The sequence below is a fragment of the Talpa occidentalis genome, unplaced genomic scaffold (genome assembly GCF_014898055.3).
Source record: "Talpa occidentalis isolate TD23 unplaced genomic scaffold, MPIMG_talOcc4v2.1 talOcc4.11, whole genome shotgun sequence".
Classification (NCBI taxonomy): domain Eukaryota; kingdom Metazoa; phylum Chordata; class Mammalia; order Eulipotyphla; family Talpidae; genus Talpa; species Talpa occidentalis.
Window position 1 is genome coordinate 19243593 of NW_023601104.1, and position 13150 is coordinate 19256742.

Here is a 13150-nt window from a genome sequence, read left to right on the forward strand (position 1 = left end):
ATGCATCGCATTTCAGGGTTATTGTAAAAGAATTTAATTTAATTATAAATGATGAAAATGACATATTCACATTTGAATGTATTTTAGTTAGACACTCTTGCTTCTACAGGGACTCACATTAAGAATAATATTTTAAGGGCCTCCCTGGTGGCACAAAGGGCTAAGTCTCAGCAGTATGAAGCTATTGTCAGCTACTGCAGCATGAGTTCGATCCCCAGCCAGGGAGCTAACCCACATGGCAGTGTATTTCAGTACATCAGCCTGTTCTGCTCCCTACTCTGTCTCTGGTAAATCCTCTCACCTCCCACACCTCTAGCCTGTACCCCAGTTTTTGTATGCATAAATAAATAAAATAAATCTTTTTTAAAAAGAATAATATTTTAAAAGATTAATTTCCAGCTGGTACAGTTATTTGAATGATTTGATAATTATTCCTACATTTATGGATATGCCAATGAACTTGAATTTATTCTAGTTTCAACCAGATCCATAAAATTGCTTAATTTTTTAAGTAAATTGCTCACCGGAAACCAATGTACTTTAAAACTTTATTCCATTATCTAAGAGTGGCTCTTTTTGCCAGTTAGATGTTTACTCATTCACTTCTGCTTGATGAGTCATTGAAAATCTTTTTTAAAACTCATCCAAGAGATGGGAAAAACATTATAATATCCATAAACTCATTCCAGTGCTGTCATTTGTCAAGTTTAGGGCCAGATAATTGAACTCAGTTAAGAGGTGATCTTATCACCTAAACATCCTATTATTTTCACATTTTTACAGAAGCCAAAAAGGAGAAGGTAGCTTATTTAGTTAATTAATTGACAATAAGTGGACTAATTCATGTGGATGCTTTTATTCTTAAAACAGCATAACAGGATAAAATTCATGCCTTTTTTCAAGCTCCACTGCATTCTGTTCAAAATGTCCAAAATTAGTAAGTCCATTTTTCAACCCTGTGAATCAGGACAGGAAGCATGCCAGGAACTAAGTGCAGGCATCAGAGACATATCATCAACACAGTTTTTCCAAGGCCAGCCCACAAATCTTCCTTTTAGAGTTTACCCCTTAATTTACAATAAGTAACCAAACTCAGAAGATAAAGTGACACACCCAAGATCTCACAGCCAGAGTGGCAGAGCTGGACCTTGACTCCCATGCAATGGTGGTCCGAGTGTCCCATGCTACATTACTTATAGGCTTGTAAAATGCCATGATTGTGCAGAAATTCTTGAATAGAATGGCTCTGGGGCCCGTGTTGGCTCCCACAATACCTTATCAGTTGCTCTGCTTTCTGCAGTTCGACACTGTTATCATGTAATCTTTACTGAACAGAATATTAAGTATAATATCATACTTTATTTTTATAAACACTCTTTTTAAAGGCAAATATTTTTAGTATAGCCAGTATTTATTTGACTAACTATACTGCATGCTACAGTTGTTTTTAAGGGTGGTGGATCAGGATAGCGTATTAGGGTCAGGACAAACTCATGTATAAAAAAAGACATTTCTTTTACCGGGCTAAAAAGCAGAACAGCCAAAAAAGTAGGGCTGCATCTTGACTCTGGCCCTTTTCCCATCTGCTGAAGCATATGTTTTAAGGCTTGTGCCATATTACCTCAACCATGAGCTATTTTTTTCCACAGGAAGCTGAAACAAATCTGAAAAAAATAGCCCAGTTTTCCACAGAGGACTCTCCTGGGTGTTCAGTGCAAACTGTGTAAATAAAAAAGATTTGTTTTACAGCTCCTGAGAAAAGAAAATGTCAATAGAGACAAGCTGTTTCTCTCCGATGACAGAGGAACACCTGATTTTGCTCCCCTCATTACCAGTGTTCCAGTAAATTCTGGAGGCCCCAATACCAATGGGTGTGATTCCTAAACTTTTCCAAACATGGGAATCAGCTCAGGATCATTAAATAAACATGATGCTTGATTCCTACCTCCATATATTCTGGTTTTTTTTTTAAGATTTATTTTTTATGCATACAAGAACTGGAGTATAGGCCAGAGGTGTGGGGGGTGAGAGGACTCACCAGACACAGAGTGGGGAACAGAACAGGCAGACTGACTGAAATACATTGCTGAGGGGAGCAGCGGGCGAGCCAGGAGAGGTCTGCTGTGCCATGTGGGTAGCTCCCTGGCTGACTGGGGATTGAACTCATGCTGTTGTGGCTATGGGCAGCTTCACAGTGCTGCTTCTCAACCCCTTGCACCACCAGGGAGGCCCCAGATACTGGGTATCAGGATTTTTTTAAACCTCCCCTAAGTGATTCTAATGTGAGGCAAATTTAAGAGCCACTGTTTTATTTTTTTTGGCCAGTCTGCTCATTAGAGGCTCCAGATACATTTTAGTTCAAGACCAGGATCTGACCCTTGCTCAGTTGTGTCCCCTTGGGCATGTCAAACAACTTCTCTGAGCCCTTGTTTCTTCATGAGTAAAATGGGAGTAGCAATGTTTATTTCATACAGCTCTGTGAAGACTGACAAATATATACCTATAGCATATTTAGCACGTTTATGTTTTAAATTGTTTCTGATATAACTCATTCAATTCATAATCCATTGAAGCTCAAATTTTAAAAAATAATTCATTTTTATTTTAAAAAGATAGAAAACTATACCATTTATACTTTTAAAAAAAATTGCTTCGTGGGCCTCCCTAGTGGTGCAGGGGTTAAAGTCACAGTGCTATCAAGCTATCACCAACCACTAAGGCATGAATTCAATCCCTGGCAAGGGAGCAACCCACATGGCACAGCAGACCTCTCCTGTCTCACTCAACTCCTCCCCTCAGCAGTGTATTTCAGTAGATCCACCTGTTATGCTCCCCACTCTCTCTGGTGAATCCTCTCACCCCCGCCCCCGTACCTGTGGCCTATACCCTAGTTCTTGAATGCAAAAATAAAATATAATAAATGAAAAAAAAAAAGAAATAGTCTACACTAAGATTTCTTTTCTCATTCAAAATGTCTTTCCTCATTGAATTAATTTAAAACAAAGAACACTCTTTGTTACAAAACTCAGTAAGCAACAATGAAAATGAAAATCTATAATCACTGTGCTATAATGTTATAATATCAGCCAATGGGAACATTGGTTTTGCACATACTAACATTCTTAAAAACAAAGCACTGAAATATAAGCCTTTTCTATACAGGCTATTAAAGTTAATAGGGGCTAAAATTTGTGAATCTCTTCTTTTCCACTTACCCCTTTTTGCACAAAAACTTCTCTGTGCTTCTCAAATAACACAGCACCCCAGTGGTGAGGCAAGAATGGGCATACAATTGAAAAGAAAGATGCCCTAGAAGTCACTTAGGTAATGCAGTGGTAGAAATTAGAACATTGACCAATCTTAGGGCAAGGTTGTTGTCCATGGACTGCAATCAGAGGTGCCCAAGTTCAAGTTGCGTTCTACTACTTAGTAGCCATGTCATCTTGGGGCATGTTATTATATCTCCTATGATTCAGTTTCTTCATCTATAAAATGGGAATGAGGAGAGAGGGAGGGAGAGGGATCAAAAAGAGGGTGGTGGAAATTCTATGGGGACTACACCTGAGAAAAGAAAGCAAACATTGTAAAAAAAAAAAAAAAAAAAAAGAACATATACTGTAGTCCACAAAGCAAAAAAAAGTAAAATAAATAAAATGACGGTTCTCCCTGGTGGCGCAGCGGTTGAGCGCTGGGTTACAAAGCTGCCTGCCCACAGCCTCTGCAGCGCCAGTTCGATCCCCAGCTGCTCCCAGGCCACCGGAGGAGGGTCCCACATGGCGCGCAGACCTCTCCTGTTGCCCGCTGCTCCCCTCAGCAGTGTACTTCTGTCCTTCTGCCTGCTCTGCTCCCCACTCTGACTCTGGTGAATTCTCTCACCCTCCCGTGCTTCTGACTGTACCCAGTGCTTGTATTAAAAAAATAGATAGATAGATAGATAGATAGATAGATAGATAGATAGATAGATAAAATGAGAATGAGAAAAGACTGCCTCAAAAGGTTGTTTTGAAAAGTAAAAGAGATAATGTAATTTGAAGTACAAAGCATAGCCTGTAGTAGCACATACTAAGTCCACTGTGCAGATAACTTAACAAGAGGTCTAGACAGGTGACTGTAGGTAGCAGGGCTCAAAGGAGGGCCAGAGTGGGTGGGTGGTCTTCAACTGAGCTTTGGCACCTTTTGATTCTGCAGAGGCCCTGTGTTTGAAGACCTCCTCTCTTAGGCCATCCAGTACATTCCAAACCACCTGGTTCTTGGTCCAGACACCTTGAGCAGTAGTAGGGAACTCACCTAGTTAAAGAAAGGGTTGATTTCCTTGAAACAGTACAAGGTTGCTGTCTTATCAGTGACTTGTCTACAAACAGAGCTTATCTTTCAGATAGTACAGGTTAGCCAAAACTTGGAAAGATCGGAATTAAAATTACAACTTCATTATTTCCTGAGTGTCCTCAGCCAAGTCACTGAGCTCTTGAAGGTTAATTTCCTGATCTCTATGTTGATGGTAATTCCCATTTGCAGACAACAATTTGCCAAAAGGGCATCACAGAATAGGTATTCTCTGGCCACACTTGAGGCCCATCAGGGAATGTTAACTTTCCAGGGAGCTTTACTAGGATGAGTTCTAAACTTCACCATCCAAACTGTGAAATGAGGCCTGGTTATCTTTTCTGAATTTTTACACACTCCTTCCCAAACTGAGCTGAAGATTTATTTAGTGGCTTAAGCAATGCCACTAATTTGGACCTACTTAACATGACTTATGTGATGTATTATCATTAAAGTACAGACATACATCATTTTACTGTACTTTACTGAATTTTTATTTTTATTTATTTATTTTATTTATTTATTTAATCTTTAAATAAGACTCTTTGAGCTAAATAGATACTTCTCCAAAAAGACATACAGAGCCTCCCTGGTGGCACAGGGGTTAAGTCTCAGCACTATCAAGCTATCACCAGCCACCAGCCCACCACAATGGCCTAAGTTTGATCCGTGGCCACAGAGCTGACCCACATGGCACAGCAGACCTCTCCTGCCTCTCCCACTATTCCCCTCAGCAGAGTATTTCAGTCAATCCACCTGTTCTGCTCCCCATTCTGTCTCTGGTGAATCCTCTCACCGCCCCCCACCTCTGGCCTGTATCCCAGTTCTTGTATGAATAAATAAATCAATCTTTAAAAAATAATTTTTAAAAAAGACACTGATAAAGTAATGGCATCTCATGAGGAAAAATTTAAAGTAATAAAATGGATATTTCTTTCTGATTAAAAAAACACTTGTGGGCCTTCCCGCTGGTGCATTGGGTTGAGCACAGTGCTATGAAGCCATCCGCAGCTTCTGCAGTGCGGGTTTGATTCTGGCCAGCCAGGGAGATACCCACATGGCACGTTAGACCTCTCCTGTTTCACCCGCTGCTCCCCTCAGCAGTGTATTTCAGTAGATCTGCCTGTTCTGCTCCCATTCTGTCTCTGGTGAATTCTCTCACCCTCCCGCGCCTCCGGCCTGTACCCTAGTTCTTGTATAAATAAATAAATTTAAAAAAAAAACCACACTTGTATGATGTGTGAAAATATACAAAATGAAAAAGATGTTTTAAGGACTTAAAAATCCACGATCTTTACTTTTAATATTTTTATTAATCTAATATATGCCCACAGTTAAAAATAAAATAAGACTCCACCAGTGGAAAGACTACAAGTTGCTAAAGATTCAGATGCTGGCTAGCATTTATTATTATTATTATTAAAAATTTATTTTATTTATTTATGCATACAAGAGCTGGGGTATAGGCCAGAGGTGCAGGAGGTGAGAGGATTCACCAGAGACAGAGTGGGGAGCAGAACAGGTAGACTGACTGAAATACACTGCTGAGGGGTACAGCGGGTGAGACAGGACAGGTGTGCTGTGCCATCTGGGTAGCTCCCTGGCTGGGGATCTAACTCATGCTGCAGTGGCTGGCATAGCTTCATAGTGCTGAGACTTAACCCCTTGTGCCACCAAGGAGACCCAATAAATTATTTTTAAGTTAAGGTATATGCATTGTTTTTTCAGACATAATGTTATTGCACACTTAATAGACTACAGTTTAATATAAACATAACTTTTTTGTGTACTGGGAAACAAAAAGTAATGTAGGATACACTTTTCTTGCAACATTTGCTTAATTGAAGCTGTCTGAAACCAGACCAGCAATATTTCTGAAATTTGACTGAATCTGTCACTTTGATTCAGTTCTTGATCTGATAATGCTCCTTGGTATAGAAGAAAAATCCCTAGTCAGAAATGATCCGGTCTAAGAATTGTAGGGACACATCTATCCAGTAAGCTGAAAAAAGACTCTTTCTCTGGTAGGACCTAAGACTAGTGGTTTATGGGTGGGGATATTGGCCCCTGGACACTTTCCTGCCAGCTCCTGTCTCCTGGAGTCTTATCCTCACCCATTCTCCTTAACTTTCCTCCCACACTCTCTCCCCGCTGCAAATACATACACCACCTCCGTAGGGACATCACCTCACAAGTGCTCTGTCAGTCCAGTGTTAGTTTATGGCTTTAAACAAGAGTGATCTTTTTTTTTTTAAAGATAGATTTATTTATTTATTTATTTATTTATTTATTTATTTATTTATTTATTTATTTATTTATACAAGTACTGGGTACAGTCAGAAGCGCAGGAGGGTGAGAGAATTCACTAGAGCCAGAGCGGGGAGCAGAGCAGGCAGAAGGACCGAAGTACACTGCTGAGGGGAGCAGCGGGCGGCAGGAGAGGTCTGCGCGCCATGAGGGACCCTCCTCTGGTGGTGGCCAGGAAACGGCCAGGGATTGAACCGGCGCTGCAGAGGCTGTGGGCAGCTTTGCAACCCAGCGCTCAAACGCTGCGCCACCAGGGAGGCCCTTAAACAAGAGCGATCTTTAAAGAAAAACAATAATATTTTATGAGCATTTTAGTATATGTGCTGCCAAAGCAAACTTTATGAGCATTTGATAGAGGTTCTCTTGTCTTTTCTAGGAAAAACAGAAGCCTATTTGGAAGCCATCAGAAAAAACATTGAATGGTTGAAGAAACACAATAAAAAAGGAAATAAAGAAGGTAAGGAAATTAGTGTGGTTATAAATTGTAAGTTTCACTCATTTGTCAGGAACTCTTATTGATCACCACAAATTGTACTAAAGTCTCCTCTGAGAGCCCAAAGAGACTGAGAGCACCTCTCAGACGCACAAGGAAGCGGAAGCTCTAATTCTCTTCTTTTTCAAATCAGCCTTTTAAGTAAAAGCTTTTATTTCATTATGAAATAAGACTTACATTTTATTATGGAAAATGTCAAAGGTAGAGAGAATAGTATATTGAATCCCCATGGTTCCATCATCCACTCCCACTATTAACATTTTGCCAATCTTGTTTTCTCTACTCACTGCCCTGTTCTTGGAGTATTTTAAACAAGGGTATTTTCTGAGCACATACTACATAGTCCCTGCAGTCACTAACACAGAACCACACTCTGTTTTGAGTCCCAGAGAAATGCAGGACAGTAAGATGTGCCCTCCACCCTGTCTCCCACATCCTGCCCAGTCACTTTCAACATCATCAACAACACTACGAGTGGCCAGTGCTGTCATAGATATGTGTGGTAATGCAGACCTGAGCAAAGGGCACACCTTACTGGGACATAGACCACTAGGAGAAAGGATTGCAAGGAAAGCCTTTGCTGGAAGAGTAAATGAGGAGCAAGCGAGGCAGAGGATCATGGGTGCTGAGACATGAAGGGACAGAGAAAGTGATCATTCCAGGAACCTGGAGTCATTCAGCTTCCCACGAGGGTTGGGTGTCTATGGAGAGATCTGCCAACAGGGCTGGGAAAGTGTGTAGCCCCAGGTCAGGAAGAGGCTTTTGCACTCTGCAAAGGAGGCTGGTTTTAGCCAGAAGATATGAAATTAGGTTAAGATTTCAGAAATCCATTGGGCAGGGAGTGTGGTTACAGATTTGAGGGAAAGAGAAAAAAAGGACCCCAGAAGGCTAGAGAGAGATGAGGCAAGGATCTAGAGCAGGGCCTCCCCTGGTGGCGCAGGCAGTTGAGCACAGTGCTGTGAAGCCGTCTGCAGCCTCTGCAGGGCCGGTTCAATCCTGGCCGGCCAGCCAGCCAGGGTCCCACATGGCAAGACAGCCCTCTCCTGTCTTACCCGCTGCTCCCCTCAGCAGTGTATTTCGGTCAGTCTGCCTGTTCTGTTCCCCACTCTGTCTCTGGTGAATCCTCTCACCCTCCCGCGAATCTGGCCTATACCCTTGTTCTTGTATAAATAAATAAATAAATATCTTTTTAAAAAAAGGCTCTAGAGCAGAAAGAATGGGATTTCCTCTCAGACAGAGGGAAAAAAAGGGGGGATGGGAGAAATATAAGTAGTCCATGGAGAGGAGAGATTAGCATGGTTCCCACATGTCTGGCCAGAGCAATTGCAAAGTGATGGTTTAAGATAAGAGCAATGTTTCTCCAACTTACAGTGCATTCAAGTAACCTGTGGAGTTTCAACACTTCCTTACATCGAGCTTGCACCCCAAGACCACTAAATCAGAAGCTTGTGGGGCAAGACCAGGCATCAATATTTTTAAAACCCACTATAAGTCTGAGTGCCTGAGAAGTGAAGGACAGTAAGATATGCCCCCCCATTTTGTCCCCCATGTTCTGCCCAGTCACTCTCAACATCAGTGAAGCTACAAGTGGCAGTGCTGTCATAGATGGGCGTGGTCATGCAAAAGAGATAAAAGAAGGACACATCTCAAGCCCAGCCAGGTTTGAGAGTTGCTGAGATAGAGCACAAAGGGAGACATGTTTTCAGCACCTCATTAATCTGTGATGGAGCAAGATGGAAACAATTAGATCTTCACGCATTTTTTATTTGGCTTCAAATTGAAACCAAATTCACCAATTCAAATTCACATCAAAATGATGTGAATTTCCAGGCTGTCAGTTCCATTAAAATTCACACAAACTGTGTATCATCAAATATGTCACGATTGGAAAATGCACCACTGCTTTATGTACCACTAGGGATGATGTATTATAAGACGTCATTAATGACAGACTTTAAACCCCCCCCAAATTTTTTTTAATCTTAGAATCAATATAATACAGTATTACCAAAATTCATTCCAAAACCAATGTAGACTGTATGGCCCAACAATTTGAAATATTTGTTATTTCTACCACTGATTAACCTATGAGTCCTGAGCATCACCAGCAACATCCTATAAGTCAGTCTTCCAGTTTCAGAGACAGGCAACTGATGGTGCACAGAACTCTTGTGCTTACATGTCAAAGTCTCCAAGAGTAAAATTAGGAATGTCAGTATTGGGTTTGGTGCTCCCTTCTGCCTACAGGAAGCGAGGGTGACATACAGTACCCCCTCCTTAAGGCAGAAGCAGAACACTCATTCTCCACAGTCTTCCTAAGGGCTGTACTTGGTGTGGGTCATCTCCCAAAGCTGGAGATCTAGGTCCCAGAGGCTAGCAGTGGCTGCAGCTGTGTGAGCCAAAAGATTGCCTATTAGTTCTGGCCTTCCTTCACCGCTGCTGATGCTCCTTGTTTGGCAGAGATCTGGGTGACCAGTCTCCTTCCCAGGTCCAGGAAAGAGAGGTCCATGTGATGTCATAATGAGGATAATGATAAAAATCTCTAGCAGCCTTTTTTTAAAAGTCTGTTCTTTTTTTTTAAAAAAAGTGAATCACAGCCTTTATCTTACCCTTTTGAACCATGCAAGCTTACAATCTCGTTTAAGAAGTTCTGGCCATTTTTAAAGCCATTTTTAATGTTTGCATTTGTCTCTTTTAAGGTTAGGAAGGTGGCTACTGACTTGTATACCATTGGGCATCAGCTTGAAGCTTGCCCAGGTTCAGAGAGAAGTCCCTGACAACAGGAGACAGGAACAGGCATCAACCAGGCAACAGGAGACAAGATGCAGGCAGCAGGCACATTTACAGCATCTGTGGTCCCTGGGTGGCCCCTCAACCCGCCTTGGGCAGCCTCGGGGCCTCCTGGCCCTGGCAGCAACAGCAGCAATAGCCACGGCAATGGCAGTGGCAATAGTCAGTGGCTGCAGCCCCCCTAGGCTCCCGAGGCAGTTGGCAACCAGTTAGTCACAGTACCCAGTCACCCCCCACTCCACCACCAGGAACCCAATTAGTTTTTATATGATTTATAGACAAAGCTGGCCTAGGCCAAGTTTATACCTTGCAAGGTTACATAAGTTAACTCATGCAAACTACACATCAAGCACGTTCAGACTGCATCTAAGGCTATGTGTTCTCTACTAGGCCTCCTGTGCTGGAAGGTCATGGCAAAAAAACATCTGAGAAACTGTTTTCTCACAGGCCCTGTATATACAGTGGCAACCAGCTAGGGTAGAACTGGGCTACACCCGGACAGCCCATCCTCTGCACTCTGCCCAACACAGAGATAGCTGCGTAGAAAGAAACAAGTTTCCTGTTTCAAAAGATAGCAAAATATTTTCCTCTTTGTTCATTCAAATCACCTTGACCTCTTCACCTCTGTTCTGAGAAGTGTGCCTGTATTCCACTAGAGATGTTGATCCCACAACTGATTATGAAGAGCCAGTATAATTTGAGCCAGTGATGATCAAGAGGCGACTCTGTGCCCTATGAGTCAGTCAGGAATCAGCTCATGGCATGCACACAAAATGTGCTTTGAGTTGATTCTCTATTTTGTGCAGAAGATAAAGGGAAAAATTGAAACAACCACCACCACCACCACAGAAACACCCAAGCACTTAGTGAGCATTTGTTTTGCACCTGATAGACACTTCCCATCACACCCTCCAGGTTGTGGAGGGGTCAGGGCAGTGGCTACAGAGGGATGTGTCTTGAAAACCTAACTCTGCCACAACCCCAGCAAGTGACTTACCTCATCTTTCCTGTTTCTTCATCCCTGGGGAGGACATTAATGCTTACCTCCTGGGGCGTCATGAGAAGCAGACAAGGTGATGGTTGTAAAGCGTTCCGTGGTAATAGTTCTCTCTTTAATCCTTGCGGCCATGCCCTGATGGGAGCAAATGCTCTCCTTGGTGGCAAGGACAGAAGCTCTCTCTACACCTCAGCTGCCCTGGATAGGATCACCACCTGGTGTCTGTAGGCCCACGTGCTGAGTTCTCCTTTATGCAGGAGCTGAAAGATGCCCAAGCGACCTGATTCAGATCACATTCAGTCCAGCTAACGGTGGCTCTGTGATTGTCACCCCACTCTGTCTTTTCTCGTCCCTTTACAGAAGGACAGAAGGCAGTGGTGGGGGAGGGGCGCCATTCCAGGGCCTGCCAGTAGCCAAGAGAACTACACTGTCCTTAAGGAATTTACTACACTGTCCTTAAGGAATTTACTACACTGTCCTTAAGGAATTTAGCCTCAGGCAACTCACAGTCTAAAGAGGGCTCCCCAAGTAGCGTTTCTCTCGTGTGGAAGCTCTACATGTCCAACCATGGGGGGATATGTGTCTTACCTTTCAGCATCCCTGTGGACTATGTTCTATGTAGCCATTCAAAGTGGTGCGCCCAGATTGCTACCGCGCATGCGTAAAGTGAAAGGCGCAGGTACTCAAGTTGCGTGTATATTGATCTCAGTTGTGGGATGAGATACATATATTTGAAAACCACCACCACAAAAACACCCTACAAGAAAAGAGAACAAAGTACTGCCTGTTATTATCTCTGAATAATAGATTTTAGGTGATATAAATTTTATGTTTCTGTATTTTCCTTGTTTTAAAACAATGACCATATAATAATTAAAGAATCTAGGGCCTCCCCGGTGGCGCAGCGGTTGAGCGCTGGGTTGCAAAGCTGCCCACGGCCTCTACAGCGCCAGTTCGATCCCCGGCTGCTCCCTGGCCACCTGAGGAGGGTCCCACATGGCGCGCAGACCTCTCCTGCCACCTGCTGCTCCCCTCAGCAGTGTATTTTGGTCCTTCTGCCTGCTCTGCTCCCCGCTCTGGCTCTGGTGAATTCTCTCACCCTCCCGCGCTTCTGACTGTACCCAGCGCTTGTATGTATGTATAAATAAATAAATAAATAAATCTTTAATTTAAAAAAAAGAATCAAGGGATGATATGGTTTTGGGGTTCTTGTCCTCGAGAGCCTTCAGACAGATGCCACAGACAGCGCCTATATTGGGGGGATGTCTTTGTTTTTGTTGGATGTTTTGATTTATATAGATTTTTTGGTTTAAGTAGGACAGGAGCTATAAGGAGGTTGTGTTTGGCTTTTTGCTCCATGCATATAACTCAAGCTGAAAAATCAAGCCAATTTTTAATTTGTAAAAAAGGAAGTGGGTTGCCATAGCAACATGGATTTAAACAGTGTAATGAATTCAGGAAGTTCTCACACTTATTACCACCTTTGTGAACTTGAACAAGACACTGACGCTTAGGATCCTGTTTTACCCCAAGTGTGATTCCTGGGAGTTTATTTAAAATGCAGACTCTCAGTCCCAGACATACTGAATGTAAATCTGTCCCCATGTCATTGGTCTACACAGTTTGCAAAAGCCTTGTTCAACAAGCCCTGCGGTCAAATGACAACGGTACTCCCCATCTCTGGACCAATCACTGCAGTATGAGGAAGACCAGATGAGATAATATAATACATGTAACCTGATTTGAAGCTGCAAAGCACTGCACAAATGCCAAGAACTCATAATGTCTTCCAATGTGAAAACTGGGCATGGTAATTGTGGTGTTGACCAAAATGCTTCTTAGCTAATGTTAATCACTGTAATGGGATTGGTTTTTCCTGATCCTTGCTCATGATACCTTAATGTTATTTTCCAGATTATGACCTTTCAAAGATGAGAGACTTTATCAATCAACAAGCTGATGTTTATGTGGAGAAAGGCATCCTTGATAAAGAAGAGGCCGATGCTATCAAGCGCATTTACAGCAGCCTGTAAAAATAGCAAAAGACCCAGGAGTCTTTCCACCTTTTTGGAAACCGTAATATAGCTTCAAACACTCCTAATTCTGTGATTAAAGTCGTTTTGACCCAAGGATTATTAGAAAGTACTGGATTTATAGTAGCTAACCTTTTAGAAATGGTTAAAACATAGCTTTCTTGCTATAAAAATTATGTGAAAAGTAAAGTTGTATGTAAGTTGAAA

The 13150-nt window shown here is 42.3% G+C and overlaps 1 protein-coding gene across 1 annotated transcript in view; it reads left to right on the forward strand.

Moving 5' to 3' along the window:
* The window catches only part of SCG3 (secretogranin III), a 36764-nt gene extending 23614 nt beyond the window's left edge, over positions 1-13150 (forward strand). Inside the window, exons 11-12 of the mRNA XM_037501755.2 lie at positions 7007-7087; positions 12825-13150. Coding sequence (XP_037357652.1) covers positions 7007-7087; positions 12825-12943 — 200 coding nt within the window. The 3' untranslated portion in view covers positions 12944-13150. The remainder of the gene's footprint in view (positions 1-7006; positions 7088-12824) is intronic.